The 19,219-nt window shown below is 44.9% G+C and overlaps 1 protein-coding gene across 1 annotated transcript in view; it reads left to right on the forward strand.

The window, feature by feature from the left end:
- The first annotated feature begins 17,778 nt into the window (after window positions 1-17,778).
- The window catches only part of LOC106579901 (neuronal calcium sensor 1), a 38,573-nt gene continuing 37,132 nt past the window's right edge, over window positions 17,779-19,219 (forward strand). Inside the window, exons 1-2 of the mRNA XM_014160255.3 lie at window positions 17,779-17,918; window positions 18,027-18,195. Coding sequence (XP_014015730.1) covers window positions 18,132-18,195 — 64 coding nt within the window. The 5' untranslated portion in view covers window positions 17,779-17,918; window positions 18,027-18,131. The remainder of the gene's footprint in view (window positions 17,919-18,026; window positions 18,196-19,219) is intronic.

Below are 19,219 nucleotides of genomic sequence, written 5' to 3' on the forward strand. Positions count from 1 at the left end.
AGTCTTCAATATTCCCAGGTAAGATGTTTTAGGTTGTAGTTATTATAAGACTATTTCTCTCTATACCATTTGTTTCATATACCTTTGACCATTGGATGTTCTTATAGGCACTATAATATTGCCAGCCTAATCTCGGGAGTTGATAGGCTTGAAGTCATAAACAGCGCAATGCTTGAAGCACAGCGAAGAGCTGCTGGCAAATGCAGGAAAGTGCTGTTTGAATGAATGCTTACGAGCCTGCTGCTGCCTACCGCCGCTCAGTCAGACTGCTCTATCAAATATCAAATCATAGACTTAATTATAATATAATAACACACAGAAATATGAGTCTTAGGTCATTAATATCGTCAAATCCGGAAACTTTCATTTAAAAAACAAAACGTTTACTCTCAGTGAAATACGGAACTGTTCCATATTTTATCTAACGGGTGGCATCCCTAAGTCTAAATATTGCTGTTACATTGCACAACCTTCAACGTTATGTCATTATTATGTACAATTCTGGCAAATTAATTATGGTCTTTGTTAGGAAGAAATGGTCTTCACACAGTTCGCTACGAGCCAGGCAGCCCAAACTGCTGCATAAACCCTGACTCTGTTTGCACAGAACGCAAGAGAAGTGACACAATTTCCCTAGTTAAAAGAAATTCATGTAAGCAGGCAATATTAACTAAATATGCAGGTTTAAAAATATATACATGTGTATTGATTTTAAGAAAGGCATTGATGTTTATGGTTAGGTACACATTGGTGCAACGACAGTGCTTTTTTCGCAAATGCGCTTGTTAAATCATCACCCATTTGGCAAAGTAGGCTGTGATTCGATGATAAATTAACAGGCACCGCATCGATTATATGCAACGCAGGACAAGCTAGATAAACTAGTAATATCATCAACCATGTGTAGTTAACTAGTGATTATGTTAAGATTGATTGTTTTTTATAAGATAGGTTTAATGCTAGCTAGCAACTTACCTTGGCTCTTTGCTGTACTCACGTAAAAGGTAGTCAGCCTGCCACGCAGTCTCCTCATAGAGTGCAATGTAATCGGCCATAATCGGTGTCCAAAAAATGCCGATTACCGATTGTTATGAAAACTTGAAATCGGCCCTAATTAATCGGCCATTCCGATTAATCGGTCGACCTCTAGTTGATAGCGGTGGATATGATAACACAAATACTCTATATTAGTTGCCTTGCATAAAGTCTAGAGATTGGAGCACAGTTCAGATCTTGTGTGCTACACAACATGTCTCTCAGTATTAACATGGAATAATTCTTTCAAATTGCAACATTAGGTCATTATTTAAAATTATTCATGACCATATCAGTCATAATACAAAGATGCTGTGAGTTTCAATGAGAAAGAACCAAAAGTGGAAAATACTACAATATAATGTCAAAATGGTACTACTACTACTATTATCTTTATCTTTACAGCCTTCCCTGTAGCTCAGTTGGTAGAGCATGGTGTTTGCAACACCAGGGTTGTGGGTTCGATTCCCACGGGGGGCCAGCACAGAAAAAAATGTATGAAATTGTATGAAATGTATGCATTCACTACTGTAAGTCGCTCTGGATAAGAGCATCTGCTAAATGACTAAAATGTAAAATGTAAATCTTCGAAGTTTACCAATACATTGGCCTAAAGGTGCATTTATGCATTAGGAAAGTGAGTGCGAAAGGAGCCTCAAATGTTTGGTGAGGGTGATGGCTCATGAGGATGCAGGGCAGGGAGGGAGACCTTGGCAAGTGCTGAGAGACAGGCTGCACTGGCCTGGTTAAACACTCCCAACACACAGACTGGCAAAGTTATATGTTTGCCAAGTATTGGGCACAGTCAGGAACAAGGCGCACACATTCGCCCATCTGTCACCAAACACCTTATAGCATACTGCCCAGTGCACAGGCAGTTTATTATACTCAATCTATTCCTCTGAGAGTATACCTGCTATTTGTGCAATGTAAGAGACTGCAGGACTCCTCTTGTGAACACTAATAGGCTGTCCCGAGCCCCTGTCAGATACAATGGGTTACTCTCTGTTGTGAATGTTAAGAGGATATGTACTGACTGCATCCAGCTTTCAGCCTTTCGTCAACCCAGTCCCAGTTCACTTAAAACCAAACAATTCATTTCAAATAAACATTTTGCCTGTAGCCCGCTGACAGATATGGAAATTGAAACTGATGGGGAGGTCTGTCCTGTTTATGTGTTTAGGGATTTTATCTGACCAGGGGTGCATTTCTGTGGCCCTAGAAAAATAATTTTACATTACTTTTTCATAAAATACTGAAAAACAACAACAAACCCAACTGCCAGAAAGACATCTCTCCTCTAACTGTCCTTTATTTTCTTACAATTCCCAATCAGGGGCGTCAGGCACCAATTATTTTAGAGGGAGGACAAAGTACACACATCTCAACCGGGGCGGACTGGGAACAGTCAATTAAGTTGCAGCAGTTTTTTCACCAGTAACCTAACGCAGCGCTCTAACCCATTAGTGGAAACCAAGACTGTTCTCAGGGCGGGTCTGGCTAGCAGAAGTTACTTTTTGTAGCAGGTTAGGAGAATTTAAACGGGCAGGTTAGGATAATTAATGTGGCAGGTTAGGAGAATTAGGTTAAGGTTAGGAAAAGGGTTAGTGTTAGCTAAAATTGTCCCCAACCTGACTTGAACATATTGTAAACTGTCATGGTCAAAACATATAGATTCAATAGTTGTAAAGATGGGGAGAGGTCTGTCCATAATAAAGAGATGCTCTGCTTTTTTGACACCACACTCCAAAAAGCAAGTCCTGCAGGCTCTAGTTTTGTCGTATCTTGATGATTGTCCAGTCGTGTGGTCGAGTGCTCTAAGGAAAGACCTAGTTAAGCTGCAGCTGGCCCAGAACAGAGTGGCATGTCTTGCTCTTCATTGTAATCAGAGAGCTAATATAAATACTATGCATGCCAGTCTCTCTTGTCTAAGAGTTGAGGAGAGACTGACTGCGTCACTTCTTTTTATAAGAAACATTAATGCCTTAAAAATTCCAAATTGTTTGCATAGTCAACTTACACACAGCTCTGACACACACACACACTTACCCCACCAGACATGCCACATGTGGTCTTTTCACAGTCCCCAAATCCAAAACAAATTCAAGAAAGCGTACAGTATTAAATAGAGCCATTATTGCATGGAACTCACATCTCATATCACTCAAATGAACAGCAAACATGGTTTCAAAAAACTAATAAAGCAATACCTCACGGCGCAACGCCTCTCCCTTATTTGACCTAGATAGTTTGTGTGTAGTTACTGATATGTACGTTACATGTGCCTTTTTAAATTGTTTTTGATGTAGTTCTATCCTTGAGCTTTTCTTGTCTGTTAATGTTCTGTATTATGTCATGTTTCATGTTTTGTGTGTACCCCAGGAGGAGCAGCTGCTGCTTTTGCAACAGCTAATGGGGTTCCTAATAAAAAACCAAAATACATATCTAGCTACAACCAGGCCTGCCCTGAGAACAGTCTTGGTTTTCACTGATGTGATGTTGCTAATGCAGCAGGCGTAAAACAAACGGATCCCCTGGTCTGATAGCTTCAAACTGATTGGCTGAACGAATGTATTGTCGGCTGCATCTCCCGATCTGAAATACCTCACCATCAAATGCCGACCACATTACCTACCAAGATAATTGTCTTCGGTCATTATCACTGCCGTGTATATTCCCCCCAAGCCGACACCGTGACGGCTCTCAAGGAACTACACTGGACTATGTGCAAACTGGAAACCGCATATCCTGAGGCCGCATTTATTGTAGCTGTGGACTTTAATAAAGGAAATCTGAGGAAAATGCTGCCACGAAGTTTATCAACACATCTCCTGTGTTACACGCACATCACATACCTTCGATAATCAGATCATGCCTCCATTCTTCTCCTCCCCACCTATAGGCAGAAACTTAAACAGGAAGCATCTGTGATAAGGACTGTTCAACGCTGGTCTGACCAATCAGAATTTATGCTTAAAGATTGTTTTGATCACACGGACTGGGAAATGTTCCGGGTCGCCTTTGAGAATACTATCAACGTACACTGAAGCTGTGATTGGGTTCATCAGGAAGTGCATGAAGGATGTTGTTCCCACAGTGACAATAAGAACTTATCCAAACCAAATATGTAGGATGGATGGCAGCATTGGCGCAAAACTGAAAGCGGGAACCACTGCATTTAACCATGGCAAGGTGACTGGGAACATAGACGTGCACAAACTGAACAGCTATGACCTCCGTAAGGCAATCATAGAGGCAAAACGACAGTACGGGGACAAAATGGATTCGCAATTCAATGGCTCAGACACGAGACCTACTGTATGTGTCAGGGAATCCAGACAATCATGGAATATAAAGGGAAAGCCAGCCACGTAAGGACACCGACACCTCGCTCCAGATGAGCTGCCGACACGGGCCTTCTTCGCTCCCTAGGACTGCGTGCTCTCGTTCTCCGTGGTCAACGTGAGTAAGTCATTAAAGCGTGTTAATCCTTGCAAGGCTGCCGGCCCGGACGGCATCCTAAACCGCATCCTCAGAGCATGTGCAGAGCAGCTGGCTGGAGTGTTTCCGGACATATTCAATCTCTCCATATACCAGTCTGTTGTCCCCACTTGCTTCAAGATGCACACCATTGTTTCTGAACCCAAGAAGGCAAAGGTAACTGAACTAAATGACTATCGCCCCATAGCACTCACTTCTGTGATCATGAAGTGCTTTGAAACGCTAGTTTAAAGACCATATCACCTCCACCTTACCCTAAAACCTAGACCCACTACAATTTTCATACTGCCCAAACAGATCGACCGACGACACAATCGCCATTGCACTGCACACTGCCTTATCCCACCTGGACAAGATAAATACCTACGTAAGAATGCTGTTCATCGACTACAGCTCAGCCTGAACCCCTCCCTGTGTTACTGGATCCTGGACTTCCTGACGGGCTGACCCCAAGTGGTGTAGGTAGGCAACAACACATCTTCCACAATGCTGGGGCCCCACAGGAGTGTATGCTCAGCTCCCTCCTGTACTCCCTGTTAACCCATGACTGCGTGGAACCACACATCTCCAACTCAATCATCAAGTTTGCTGTCGTCACAACAGTGGTAAGCCTGATTAATGCAATGCTCTACTTTCCGGCTACCCGGATAAAGCACTAAATAAACTTCAGTTAGTGCTAAATACGGCTGCTAGAATCCTGACTAGAACCAAAAAATTGGATCATATTACTCCAGTGCTAGCCTCCCTACACTGGCTTCCTGTTAAGGCAAGGGCTGATTTCAAGGTTTTACTGCTAACCTACAAAGCATTACATAGGCTTGCTCCTACCTATCTTTCCGATTTGGTCCTGCCGTACATACCTACACGTACGCTACGGTCACAAGACGGAGGCCTCCTAATTGTCCCTAGAATTTCTAAGCAAACGGCTGGAGGTAGGGCTTTCTCCTATAGAGCTCCATTTTTATGGAATGGTCTGCCTACCAACGTGAGAGACGCAGACTCAGTCTCAACCTTTAAGTCTTTACTGAAGACTTATCTCTTCAGTAGGTCCTATGATTAAGTATAGTCTGGCCCAGGAGTGTGAAGGTGAACGGAAAGGCTGGAGCAACGAACCGCCCTTGCTGTCTCTGCCTTGCCGGTTCCCCTCTTTCCACTGGGATTCTCTGCCTCTAACCCTTTTACAGGGGCTGAGTCACTGGCTTACTGGTGTTCTTCCATGCCGTCCATGGGAGGGGTGCGTCACTTGAGTGGGTTGAGTCACTGACGTGGTCTTCCTGTCTGGGTTGGCGCCCCCCACCTTGGGTTGTGCCATGGCGGAGATCGTTGTGGGCTATACTCTGCCTTGTCTTAGGACGGTAAGTTGGTGGTTGGAGACATCCCTCTAGTGGTGTGGGGGCTGTGCTTTAGCAAAGTGGGTGGGGTTATATCCTGCCTGTTTGGCCCTGTCCGGGGGTATCATCAGATGGGGCCACAGTGTCTTCTGATCCCTCCTGTCTCAGCCTCCAGTATTTATGCTGCAGTAGTTTATGTGTCGGGGGGCTAGGGTCAGTCTGTTACATCTGGAGTATTTCTCTTGTCTTATCCGGTGTCCTGTGTGAATTGAAATATGCTCTCTCTAATTCTCTCTTTCTCTCTTTCTGTCTTTCTCTCGGAGGACCTGAGCCCTAGGACCATGCCTCAGGACTACCTGGTATGATGACTCCTTGCTGTCCCCAGTCCACCTGGCCGTGCTGCTGCTCCAGTTTCAACTGTTCTGCCTGCGGCTATGGAACCCTGACCTGTTCACCGGACGTGCTTGTTGCACCCTCGACAACTACTATGATTATTATTATTTGACCATGCTGGTCATTTATGAACATTTTAACATCTTGACCATGTTCTGTTATAATATCCACCCTGCACAGCCAGAAGAGGACTGGCCACCCCTCATAGCCTGGTTCCTCTCTAGGTTTCTTCCTAGGGTTTTGGCCTTTCTAGGGAGTTTTTCCTAGGGAGTTTTTCCTAGCCACCGTGCTTCTTTCACATGCTTTGCTTGCTGTTTGGGGTTTTAGGCTGGGTTTCTGTACAGCACTTTGAGATATCAGCTGATGTACGAAGGGCTATATAAAAATACATTTGATTGATTGATTTGATTTGATTACAAACAATGAGAAGACAGCCCACAGGGAGGAGGTGAGAGCCCTGGTGGAGAGGTGCCAGGAAAATAACCTCTCCCTCAACGTCAACAAAACGAAGGAGCTGATCGTAGACTGCAGAGAGTGCACGCTCCCATCCACATTGACCAGGCTGTGGAGGAGAGGGTCAAAAGCTTGAAGTTCCTTGGCGTGCACATCACTGACGACCTGAAATGGTCCCTTCACACAGACAGTGTGGTGAAGAAGGCACAGCAGCGCCTCATCAAACTCAGGAGGTTGAAGAAATCCGGCTTGGCCCCTAAGACCCTTACAAACATCTACAGATGCACCATTGAGAGCATCCTGCTGTATCACTGCCTGGTACAGCAATTTGCACTGTCCGCAACCGCAAGGCTCTTCAGAGGGTGGTGTGGTCAGCCCAAAGCATCATTGGGGGCACACTGCCTGCCCTCCAGGACATCTACAGCACCCGGTGTCACAGGAGGACCAAGAAGATCATCAAGGACCTCAGCCACCTGAGCCACAGCCTGTTCACCCTGCTAGCATCTAGAAGGAGGAGACAGTACAGGTGCATCAAAACTGGGACCGAAAGACTGATAAACAGCTTCTATCTCCAGACCATCAGACTTTGAAACTGTCACCACTAGCCGGCCTCCGCCCAATACCCTGCCCTGAACCTTAGTCATTGTTACTAGCCTGCACTGCTTTGCCCTATGAACATACAGTCATTGAACACTGGACACTTTAATGTGTACATGCTGTTTTACCCACTTTACATGTATATACTGTATTCTAGTCATGGCTCATCCTATATAACTACTGCTGTACACACCTTTGCTATTCATATATTGTCCATACTGTTTATACACACTAAACGCATTGTATTAAATCAAGTCAAAGTTTATTTGTCGCGTAAACAGATTGCCAGATGTTATCGCAAATGCAGCGAAATGCTTGTGTTCCTAGCTCAATAATACCTAGAAAACAATACGCAAATAATCAAAAGGATGCTGGCCCATGTTGACCCCAATGCTTCCCACAGCTGTGTCAAGTTGGATGGATGTCCTTTGGGTAGTGGACCATTGTTGATACACACGGGAAACTGTTTGTAACGGCTGTCGTAGAGAGGGGACCAAAGCGCAGCGTGTTGATTGCTCATGATGAATATGTATTTTAACTCCGAACACTAAAGAAAAAATAACAAAGAGAAAACGAAAGCGCACAGTTCTGTCAGGTACAGAAAACTAAACAGAAGACAACTACCCACAAACACAGATGGAAAGAAACCCTACTTAAGTATGATCTCCAATTAGAGACAACGAGGACCAGCTGCATCTAATTGGAGATCATCCCCCCCAAAAAACATAGAAATAGAAAACTAGAACTCAAACATAGAAATACAAAACATAGAAAAACACAAAACACCCCCTGTCACGTCCTGACCTACTCCACCATAGAAAATAACATCTTACTATGGTCAGGACGTGACACTGTTGAGCATGAAAAACCCAGCAGCGTTGCAGTTCTTGACACAAACCGGTGCACCTAACACCTACTACCATACCCATTCAAAGGCACTTAAATATTTTGTCTTGCCCATTCACCCTCTGAATGGCACACATACACACAATCCATATCTCATTTGTCTCAAGCCTTAAAAATCCTTCTTTAACCTGTCTCCTCCCCTTCATCTACACTGACTGAAGTGGATTGAACAAGTGACATCAATAAGGGAGCATCGCTTTCATCTGGACTCAAATCAAATCAAAATGTATTTGTCACATGCACCAAATACAAGTGAAATGCTCACTTACAAGCCCTTAACCAACAATGCCGTTTTAAGAAAATACCAACAAAAAAAAGAAAGAGATAAGAATAAAAAATAATTAAAGAGCAACAGTAAATAACATTAGCGGGGCTATATACAGGGGGTACCGGTACAGAGTCAATGTGCGGGGGAACCGGTGTCGAGGTAATTGAGGTAATATGTACATGTAGGTAGAGTTATTAAAGTGACTATGCATAGATAATAACAGAGAGTAGAAGCAGCAAAGAAAAGGGTGGGGTGGGCAATGAAAATAGTCCAGGTTGCCATTTTTGATTAGCTGTTCATCAGTCTTATGGCTTGGGGGGTAGAAGCTGTTTAGAAGCCTCTTGGACCTAGAGTTGGTGCTCTGATAACGCTTGCCATGCGGTAGCAGAGAGAACATTCAATGACTTGGGTGGCTGGAGTCTTTGACAATTTTTAGGGCCTTCTGACACCGCCTGGTATAGAGGTCCTGTATGGCAGGAAGCTTGGCCCCGGTGATGTACTGGGCCGTACGCACTACCCTCTGTAGTGCCTTGTGGTCAGAGGCCGAGCAGTTGCCATACCAGGCAGTGATGCAACCAGTCAGGATGCTGTCGATGGTGCAGCTGTAAAACCGTTTGAGGATCTGAGGACCCATGCCAAATCTTTTCAGTCTCCTAAGGGGGAATAGGTTTTGTCATGCCCTCCTCACGACAGTCTTGGTGTGCTTGGACCATGTTAGTTTGTTGGTGATGTGGACGGCAAGAAATTTGAAGCTCTCAACCTGCTCCACTACAGCCTCGTCGATGAGAACAGGGGCGTGCTCGGTCCTCCTTTCCCTTTGTCTTGATCACATTGAGGGTAAGGTTGTTGTCCTTGCACCACACGGTCAGGTCTCTGACCTCCTCCCTATAGACGGTCTCATCGTTGTCGGTGATCAGGCCTACCACTGTTGTGTCATCTGCAAACTTAATGATGGTGTTGGAGTCATGCCTGGCTGTGCAGTCATGAGTGAACAGGGAGTACAGGAGGGGACTGAGCACGCACCCCTGAGGGGCCCGTGTTGAGGATCAGCGTGGCGGATGTGTTGTTACCTACCCTTACCACCTGGGGGAGGCCCGTCAGGAAGTCCAGGATCCAGTTGCAGAGGGAGGTGTTTAGTCCCAGGGTCCTTAGCTTGGTGATGAGCTTTGAGGGCACTATGGTGTTGAACGCTGAGCTGTAGTCAATGAATAGCATTCTCACATAGGTGTTCCTTTTGTCCAGGTGGGAAAGGGCAGTGTGGAGTGCAATAGAGATTGCATCATCTGTGGATCTCTTAGGGCGGTATGCAAATTGGAGTGGGTCTAGGGTTTCTGGGATGATGGTGTTGATGTGAGCCATGACCAGCCTTTCAAAGCACTTCATGGCTACAGACATGAGTGCAATGGGTAGGTAGTCATTTAGGCAGGTTACCTTAGTGTTCTTGGGCACAGGGACTATGGTTGTCTGCTTGAAACATGTTGATATTACAGACTCAGAGAGGGAGAGGATGAAAATGTCAGTGAAGACACTTGCATTGTTCAGAATATTAGGGATCAATTAAAGAAAGCCATGTAAATACTAGGGCCGGGACAATACCAGTATCGTGATACTTGTTCGTGTCATGGCAAGGAAACAAAACATGAAGCGGATTTAACTTCTTTAGGAAAACAGACCTAATTTTAAAAACAAACATTTATGTTGTCATCCAGAATCACATTTATTTATTTTCCAAGCTATAGCACACATGATTTTACATCCTGCAGTTTTTTTAAAGGGCCAAAGAGTTTGGCCTGCTTCCTGTTTTTATTTTTGCTATGGAAAAAACATTGCGATACTGGTATCATCCAGGCCCAAGTAAATACAAGCATATTCATCACCTTTTCAGCACCAATTGGTAGATTTAAAAATACTCTAAATTTGTATATTATTTAGGGTTAGGAAAGTATTTATGAATAATAAACTTTAAGGACCAAATATATTGGTGAATAAAAAATACAATGGTTTAATTCATCCTGAAAGTTGTCATATTCAATTGTTTAATCCATGAAATATTGGAAGGTGAGAAAAGTGTACAATAGGGGTTGAACAGTAGTCCTATAAATCTACCCTAATAATCCTCACTAATCATGGAACTGTGCTGACAATGGTCCAGTCGTCGTGAACCGTGCACCAGGCTCCAGGTTTAAACTGCTATGTATGGTATGTGTTGCATAATGATTCAAATAGGCTACATGTCCTGAATTTTTCCACAAATTGTAACGTGTTAGCCATATAATCCACTATTGCTAGCGAACTTCGGGAACAATCACACAAATGTGACAGAGGAAAGAAAGATAAACGATGTAATGGAATGATGAACATTTTAAAGAAAGACTAAAGTGACAGACATAAATGTATGTGGGTATAACTGATGTTAGCTACTGATAGTGGCTAATATTCAGCACAATACAAATTGTAAAAAGTAGTCTGGGCATATAATTAAAACATTCTAGAAATCATAAATCGACTCGGGAGGTTTGGCGCTATGCTATCATTTGCACATCAGTTTGCTGCCATATGACTGGTTTCACAATAATTGTAATTTATATTTACAATCCCCTTATCCAAACGGCTTCAATTTACCTAACTCTCATCAATGGCTCTTATCAATTTGTAAACTACAGTGCATGGAGAATGGTGTTATTTCTATCGGGAAAATTAAAGTAGTGTTGTTCCACTTGGAACCGACAGGTTTCTCGAACATATTCACCTTTTCATCGTGCATAAAATGAGGGAATTAAGTCAAAATCAGGATATGGCGTATCTGTAGAAACACCTTCATTTCTTTGATCTCCACCCAAAACAAATATCAGGTGAATAGCATGCTATTCTCATGTTTAAGTTCAAGGTCAGAATACTCGTAGAGAGAAAAGTGCATAAAAAGGGAATTAGGACCATTTATGCATGCTTAACTCGTCAGAATTACCCCCAAAGAGCTTTGAGTCTGTAGCGTCTTGTCTGTAGTGTGGCGGAAAGAAGCGCAGGAAGCAGCGAACACTGTGTGGTAATTTTAATGGAACCACCTGTACAAAATAAAAGGTCTCCCAACAACAGGGAAAAATACAATAGACAAGCGCAGTCGAACAAACGCAGTCGACACACAGAAAAACAATCCCGCACAATAGGGTGCGGGCCAGCTGAACTAAATAGCCCTCTTAATTGCCTAACTCAGGGCAGGTGAGAAAACATAAAAAAAGGGAAAAACAAAAAGGGAATCGGTGGTAGCTAATAGGCCGGTGACGACGACCGCCGAGCGCCACCCGAGCAGGAGGGGGCGCCACCGTCGGTAGGAATCGTGACAGAGTCACCATCATTAAGTATTCACCGCCAAGTCAGTCATTGTGAGTCATCCCAGGTTTCAAAATCTCTAAAGTAGAAATAAGTCAGAGTCAGAATGTGTCAATTAAAATTGTATTATTGAATAAAAAAAATGTATATACACTAGTTTTTCATTTGCATGTATATATTGTTTTCCTTAAGGCCCCCACTATTAGCAAGATTGTCACGTTTGTGTGTAGAGAAGGACCAAGGCGCAGCGTGCTCTGAGTTCCACATTATTTTAGTGAAACTTTACAACCAACAACAACAAAAAAGAAACAACCAACAAACCGTGACGACAGAAGTGCTACATGCACTGACTCAAAATAAGATCCCACAAACAGGTGGGAATTGGCTGCCTAAATATGATCCCCAATCAGAGACAACGACATACTCTGATTGGGAACCATATCAGGCCAACATACAAATACAAAACTAGAGGACCCACCCTAGTCACACCCTGACCTAACCAAAATAGAGAATAAAAAGGATCTCTAAGGCCAAGGCGTGACAGTACCCCCCCCAAAGGTGCGGACTCCGGCCGCAAAACCTAACTCTATATGGGAGGGTCCGAATGGGCATCTAACCTTGGTGGTGGCTCCGGTGCGGGATGTAGACCCCGCTCGCGGATCTGCCATCTGCGGTTGCGACTCTGGTGTGAGGATCGTCGCCGGAGGCTCCGGACCGTGGGTCATCCCCGGAGGAACCGGACCGTGGGTCGTCGCCGGAGGAACCGGACCGTGGATCGTCGCCGGAGGAACCGGACCGTGGATCATCGCCGGAGGCTCCGGACCGTGGGTCGTCGCCGGAGGAACCGGACCGTGGGCCGTCGCCGGAGGAACCGGACCGTGGGCCGTCGCCGGAGGAACCGGACCGTGGGCCGTCGCCGGGGACTCCGGACCGTGGGACGTCGCCGGGGACTCCGGACCGTGGACGTCGCCGGGGACTCCGGACCGTGGGCCTCGCAGGGGACTCCGGACCGTGGGCCGTCGCAGGAGCTTCCGGACCGTGGGCTGTCGCCGGAAACTCTGGACTGTGAAAGCGGACTGGAGGCCTGGTGCGTGGAGTTGGAACAGGTGGCGCCAGACTGGTGACACGCACTTCAGGACGAGTGCGAGGAGCAGGCACAGGACGTACTGGACTGGGGAGGCGCACTGGAGGCCTGATGCGTGGGGCCGGTACAGGTGGCACCGGACTAGTGAGACGCACTTCAGGGTGAGTGCGGGGAGGATGTACAGGATGTACTGGACCGTGGAGGCGCACTGGAGGTCTGGAGCGTAAAGCTGGCACAACGCGCCCTGGACAGATGACCAACTTCGCACGGCAAGTGCGGGGGGCTGGCACAGGACGCACTGGGCTGTGGAGGTGCACTGGAGACACGGTGCGTAGAACCGGCACACATGGTACCGGAACGGTGACACACACCTCAGGACGAGTGCATGGAGGAGACACAGGACGTACCGGACTGGGGAGGTGCACTGGAGGCTAGATGCGTGAAACTGGTGCATATGACACCGGACTGGTGTCACGCTCCTCAGCACGCCCGCTCTGCAGCGCTCTCAACGCTCCCTGTTGAGAAGCCTTTTTGTCCTAGATTTGGCACTCCGGTACCGCTTGCCATGCGGGAGAAGAGAGAACAGTCTATGACTGGGGTGGCTGGGGTCTTTGACAATTTTTAGGGCCTTCCTCTGACACCGCCTGGTGTAGAGGTCCTGGATGGCAGGCAGCTTAGCCCCAGTGATGTACTGGGCCACACGCACTACCCTCTGTAGTGCCTTGTGGTAAGAGGCCGAGCAATTGCTGGACCAGGCAGTGATGCAACCAGTCAGGATGCTCTCGATGTTGCAGCTGTAGAACCTTTTGAGGATCTCAGGACCCATGCCAAATCTTTTTAGTTTCCTGAGGGGGAATAGGCTTTGTCGTGCCCTCTTCACGTGCCCTCTTTTCTCCCAGATTTGAAGGGTGCTTTCTCCCAACTGCTGTTTTCAGATCTCTCCACAAGTTTTCAATGGGATCTAGATCTGGACTCATTGCTGGCGACTTCAGAACAGTCCAGTGTTTTGTCTTGAACCATTTCTGGGTGCTCTTTGAAGTGTGTTTGGGGTCATTGTCCTGCTGGGAGACCCATGACCTTTGACAGAGACCAAGCTTTCTGGCACTGGGTCCGACATTGCGCTGCAAAATGCCTTGGTATTATCCTGATTTCATGATGCCATGTACACGTTCAAAGCACCTAGTGCCAGAGGCAGCAAAGCAACCCAAAACATGAACCCCTTCCATGTTTGATTGTAGGGAAAGTGTATTTTCTTTGAAGGCTTCATTTTGTTTTCTGTAAACATAAAGATGGTGTGCTTTACCAAAAAGCTCTAATTTGGTCTCATTTGTCCACAGGATAAGGATTTTGGCATGTTCAGGTGTGTTTTGGCAAATTGCAGTCAAGCTTTCTTATGTCTCTCTCTCAGCAGTGGGGTCCTCCTGGGTCCCTTACCTTATAACCCTCTTTCATTGAGTTGGAGACGGAAGGTGCGAGTTGAAACTGTCGTACCATGTGTCTGAAGGTCAGCTTGAATCTGTGTGGCAGTTGATCGAGGAGCTTTCTCCACCATTCAAACAATCTTCTGCTTGGCTACAGTGGCATGGGCCTTTAACTTCTTGTTAACATTATGTACAGTGGAAACAGGAACATCAAGGTCTCTGGAGATGGACTTTTAGCCTTGAGATTTTCAATGCTTGGCTACAATCTTGTGTCTGACCTCCACAGATAATTCTCTGGTTTTCTTTCTTTGCACTATACAGTGACACAAACAGGAGAATAAGTCGTTTTCTCTAATCAAACTGGTTGAATAAGTGATTTTCATATTGCAGGCACCTGCAACTCACCACATGTGAGTTCAATTCCAAAGTAAAGGAGAATCACCTGCATGAAACTGCATAACCTGCATACCTACTTCTAGAAGGTGCCAATAATATTGTCTGGGCCATTTTATGATTTCTTTGTGGAATAAGCTAACATTTAGTAAATTATTCTGATTTTTTGGTTTTGTTCAACTGCGACTCTGGTGTGAGGATCGTCGCCGGAGTCTCCGGACCGTGGGTCATCGCCGGAGGAACCGGACCGTGGGTCGTCGCCGGAGGAACCGGACCGTGGGTCGTCGCAGGAGGCTCCGGACCGTGGGTCGTCGCCGGAGGAACCGGACCGTGGGTCGTCGCCGGAGGAACTGGACCGTGGGCCGTCGCCGGAGGAACCGGACTGTGGGTCGTCGCCGGAGGAACCGGACCAAAGACATACATATGTGGATACCAAAATATTTTTTAATTTCAACACAACAGTTTTCTGGAAGAAATGGTGCAAAATTTGCAAGGGTGACAATATTTTTTTTTTAGGTACTCTTTGCCTGGTCCAGTCAGAGTGTACCCCTTCTGCAAAATACCATTGACAGATCTTTTTGTAAATAATGATGATAAAACGTGTGATAAAAATGAAGAAATAACAAACCTGAGGGGGCACCTGCCCTTGTGCCCCCTATGGACATGACGTCACTAACTCTAATGACAAAGTCCCTCATCCAGAACATCACAGCACACCACTAGAGATGGCTCTCTCAAGGTGATGTTATTTAAAAGGAATCCCAGCTCCACTGCCGTTGTGCCTTTGACCAAGGCACTTAACCCCAAAATTGCTCTAACTGCACTGCTGCTGACTCTGTTCCCCATTGGTGTGTGTGCTGGTTAATTAAGGCAGAGAACGAATCTCTGTTTCTAACCAAATGGAAAATAAAGTATTGTAATGACCCTGGGTTTATAAGCGCGGAAATCGACTCTGCCGCTCGAGCATGCTTTTGCGGCACAGTCGATAGCGCGCCGGACTTCGGGCTTGAAGGTCGAGGGTTCGAGACCTGCTCCCTGCCTGCTGTTTCATTACAGTATCTATCCTGTTCTATTCTCTTACACTTAATTGCTGTTCATCTTGAATAATTTCACAATACCTCTGATTTACAGTTCGAGACAGACTATCGAAAATTGCACAGGAAATAAACGGTTAATAGCACATGTTGTCCTGAGATCCAGGACTGCGATGTCAGGCGCCTCTGAATCTAGCTGACGCCAGTGGAAGAGACCGGCGGGAGAAGCGCGCTCTTTAGACTACAGAAGCCTCGCGGGAAAAGCAGATAATTCATCCATTTACAGTTAATTCCGGATGCCTGTCTGAAAATGAAGGTGAGTGTTTCAAAAGAAATCTGTCATCATGTCTTTCTCTTACAAGGGTATTATTTGTCATAGATAGTGAAAGTAGCTTTAGAAGTAAACGAATGACAGGTAACAAACCGAAGAGCTCAGCCTTCACCGTCGCCATATCCATTTCTGTTTGTGTTGCTAAGCAATAGCTCTGAATCCGTCTCTGCTACTGGTATCCTACTTTAGCAAACTGGTAGCCTACTTTTTGACTGTTTCGTTATTGAGTTGTTATTTTGTTCTAAGAAACATCACACAGCCTGGGTATAGTAGAAATATTGTAGTGAACTCAAACCAAAATGCAATGAGGAGTAAAATTATTATATGTAATTTCGATATGTTATTTTCTTTGAGCCTGGCATAATGTCTTAATGTTTTTGGATAATTGATATGCTAGATTGAATGACATAGAGCAATTCCAAGGTAATGCTGAGACTTAGATTTTTCACTTTAAAATGTAGGCTATGTCAAACAAAAAAACTATGATTGCAAAGTTAAAGAAACCATACAACTCTATGCACAATGGACTACTTTTATTAATTACCACTGAACATTTTACCAAAGCACATGTACTTGAACAGTGCAGATGCAAAGTTTGGTAACAGAATGAAGATTTGTGCTGTTTGTTCCGTCATTCCATTACCAAACTTTGCATCTGCACTGCAAGAGCATTGTGAAGACTGCATACAGGAGCAGGGCTTTTCTCTCAACCCAATGAAGTCAAGCAAGTTGCTGTTTCAGTATTGTCTGTGAATGCTTGAGGAGAACTCGGCATTGAGAAGTGCTCAGCATTTGACACTGTCATTGGTGTGGAGTGGGTGAGATTCCAGGGATTAAGGCTTGCTGATGTTCACAGTAATCTTGCCCTCCTGGCACTGCCCTGACCTTGCAACTGCTGTTTTTTTTTTACAGTGTCTGGGTTACTCGGGACCATGGAGCTGAGCAAACACAAGACGATGATTACCGTCACCACAATCACATGCATAGAGAAGACAGTTCTGGCCAAGAACAGAACAAACACAGGCATAGACCCTAATGCTTAGTGAGGAAAGGTGCCGTATTGTCCTGTACTGTACTGAGACTCAGCCAGCTACTGAGGTAGCATCTATGAATGCCATCTCAGGCCTGTGACACAGAGCAATTCCATTATTCATCTCCTGGCCGCTGTGAAGCCAGGAAGGAGGGAGAATTATGAGTCAGAATGGAAGAGAAAAGAGAACTGTCACTCTATAAATCCCTCAGCCTGTAAACTCACTGGGACATTTTTATTTTCTCTCTAATTTTCGGTATTTTGCATTTTAAATGACAGTTTAAGTCGCAAAGACCTTTTGACTTTGTATTTTCTGCTGCTGTGTCTGAAGGAAGTCCTGCTGGGATCTGAGTTCAAGCCTGGGGTATAATTGAAAAGGGAGCGCATCTAAGGCTGAGCCCTGTTCATTGTATTTCTTTTTTACCCACCCCCTTATCTCAGCTGTCAAGAGGGAGGATTCTCTTATAAGTTACCCGAAGCCACAGAGACAGTGGTGGGAAAAGAGGGTGGGAGGAAGATAAAGGCGGAAAAGGAGGGGTGAAAGGAACAGTGAGCTGAGTGTGAGGGAGTGTGTACACACAACCCAGAGACTGAGTGACTCCTGTAACCAAGGACAAAGGTAGCAACGCATCACAACGTCACTCTCGCCCACTGAACATTCTAAAGAAAGGGGAGGCGAGCACTCAGACTCTGAATCAACAGTCTCCCATTATTCAGTTCTGAGCCCCTGGGGGTTGGAGTGATTGCCCTGGAGTGCTGAAGTCTGGGCACATCTTGGCCACATCCAAAGTGGACTGCACTGAACAGAAGCCTGGTGGGTGGATGGAGTTAAATTCTCTGCCAGAGTTTACTGTTCTCTTATTTCAGTGGTATAATTGCATTGCTTTCTTTAACTGGCCCATATTTGCATCTGTTTGACCAGCGAGGACTGAGGAGAAGACTGAGAGGGGTGTTCAGTGTGTGTCAAGGTGGAGCTGGAGGAGGCGTGGAGGAGTAACCCAAGGCAGTGAGGACAAAGGTACCCACCATGGGAAAATCAAACAGCAAGCTCAAGCAGGAGGTGGTGGAGGAACTCACCAGGAAGACCTACTGTGAGTGGCCTTTTTTTTATGTTATATCTTTTTTCAACTGGACTGAGATAGGATGTGGATTGTATAAAATGCAAATATTTCATGTTGGGATAACAAAATCATTGTAACATGGATTAATAAATAACCTATAATAATACATGCCTATTTCATAACTATGTAACAGCATTAAAACAGCATTATAAGAGCACTGAACCAAGTCTGATTTAGTGCTGGTGAATTTTCTAGTGTATTTTATGATGAGCAATATTGAATAAAATACTAAATGTGTACCTCATATGACCTGGTTTCCATGTAGCCTGTATAAGACATCTAGGCTTCTGTTTCTCTTAATCCTCAGAAACAACAGCACAAATTAAAGGCCCAATGCAGCTGTTTTATATCAATATTAAATCATTTCTGGGTAACAATTAAGTACCCTACTGTAATAGATGTATATTAACATGGGCAAAAATAGCTTTTTAAAAACTATTTCTCAAGCAAGAATTTTGCTAGGACTGTCTGGCAGTGGTCTGCGTGGGGAGGGGAAAACTGAAAACTAGCTGTTATTGGCAGAGAGGTTTGGAACCGCATGGTGATGTCACCATGGAAACTCCAGCCCATGCAAACCTGCTGATTAGAAGGTCCTGTGTAGATTGTATTTTTAACAAGCAACAATCAGGAAATAACACTTATCACATTTTTCACACTTTTACAGTATTTGTTTCATCAGCTGTTACAATATGATAAAAAACATAGGAAAACAGAAATTTTACTGCCCTGGGCCTTTAAATGTCATCTCCTCTGTGGATATAGCCTAGGCTTCATATTTTTGGCTTGCATAAATATTTCTATGGTGTCACAAATTGTGATTAGTTCAGGTCTTTGGATTCAGTCCACTGGGAAGGAGAGATATATGAATATGCAGATGGAGTTAAGACTTTGGATCAGCAATCAAGCTGGTGGTGGTTTGCCAAAAGTTAGCAAATATGGGCTTGATGGAGCTTTCATACATTGCCATTAGTATGCACATTTAGGCTAAGGTTCT

Source organism: Salmo salar, chromosome 20 (assembly GCF_965601325.2).
Source record: "Salmo salar chromosome 20, fSalSal1, whole genome shotgun sequence".
NCBI classification, from domain to species: Eukaryota; Metazoa; Chordata; class Actinopteri; order Salmoniformes; family Salmonidae; genus Salmo; species Salmo salar.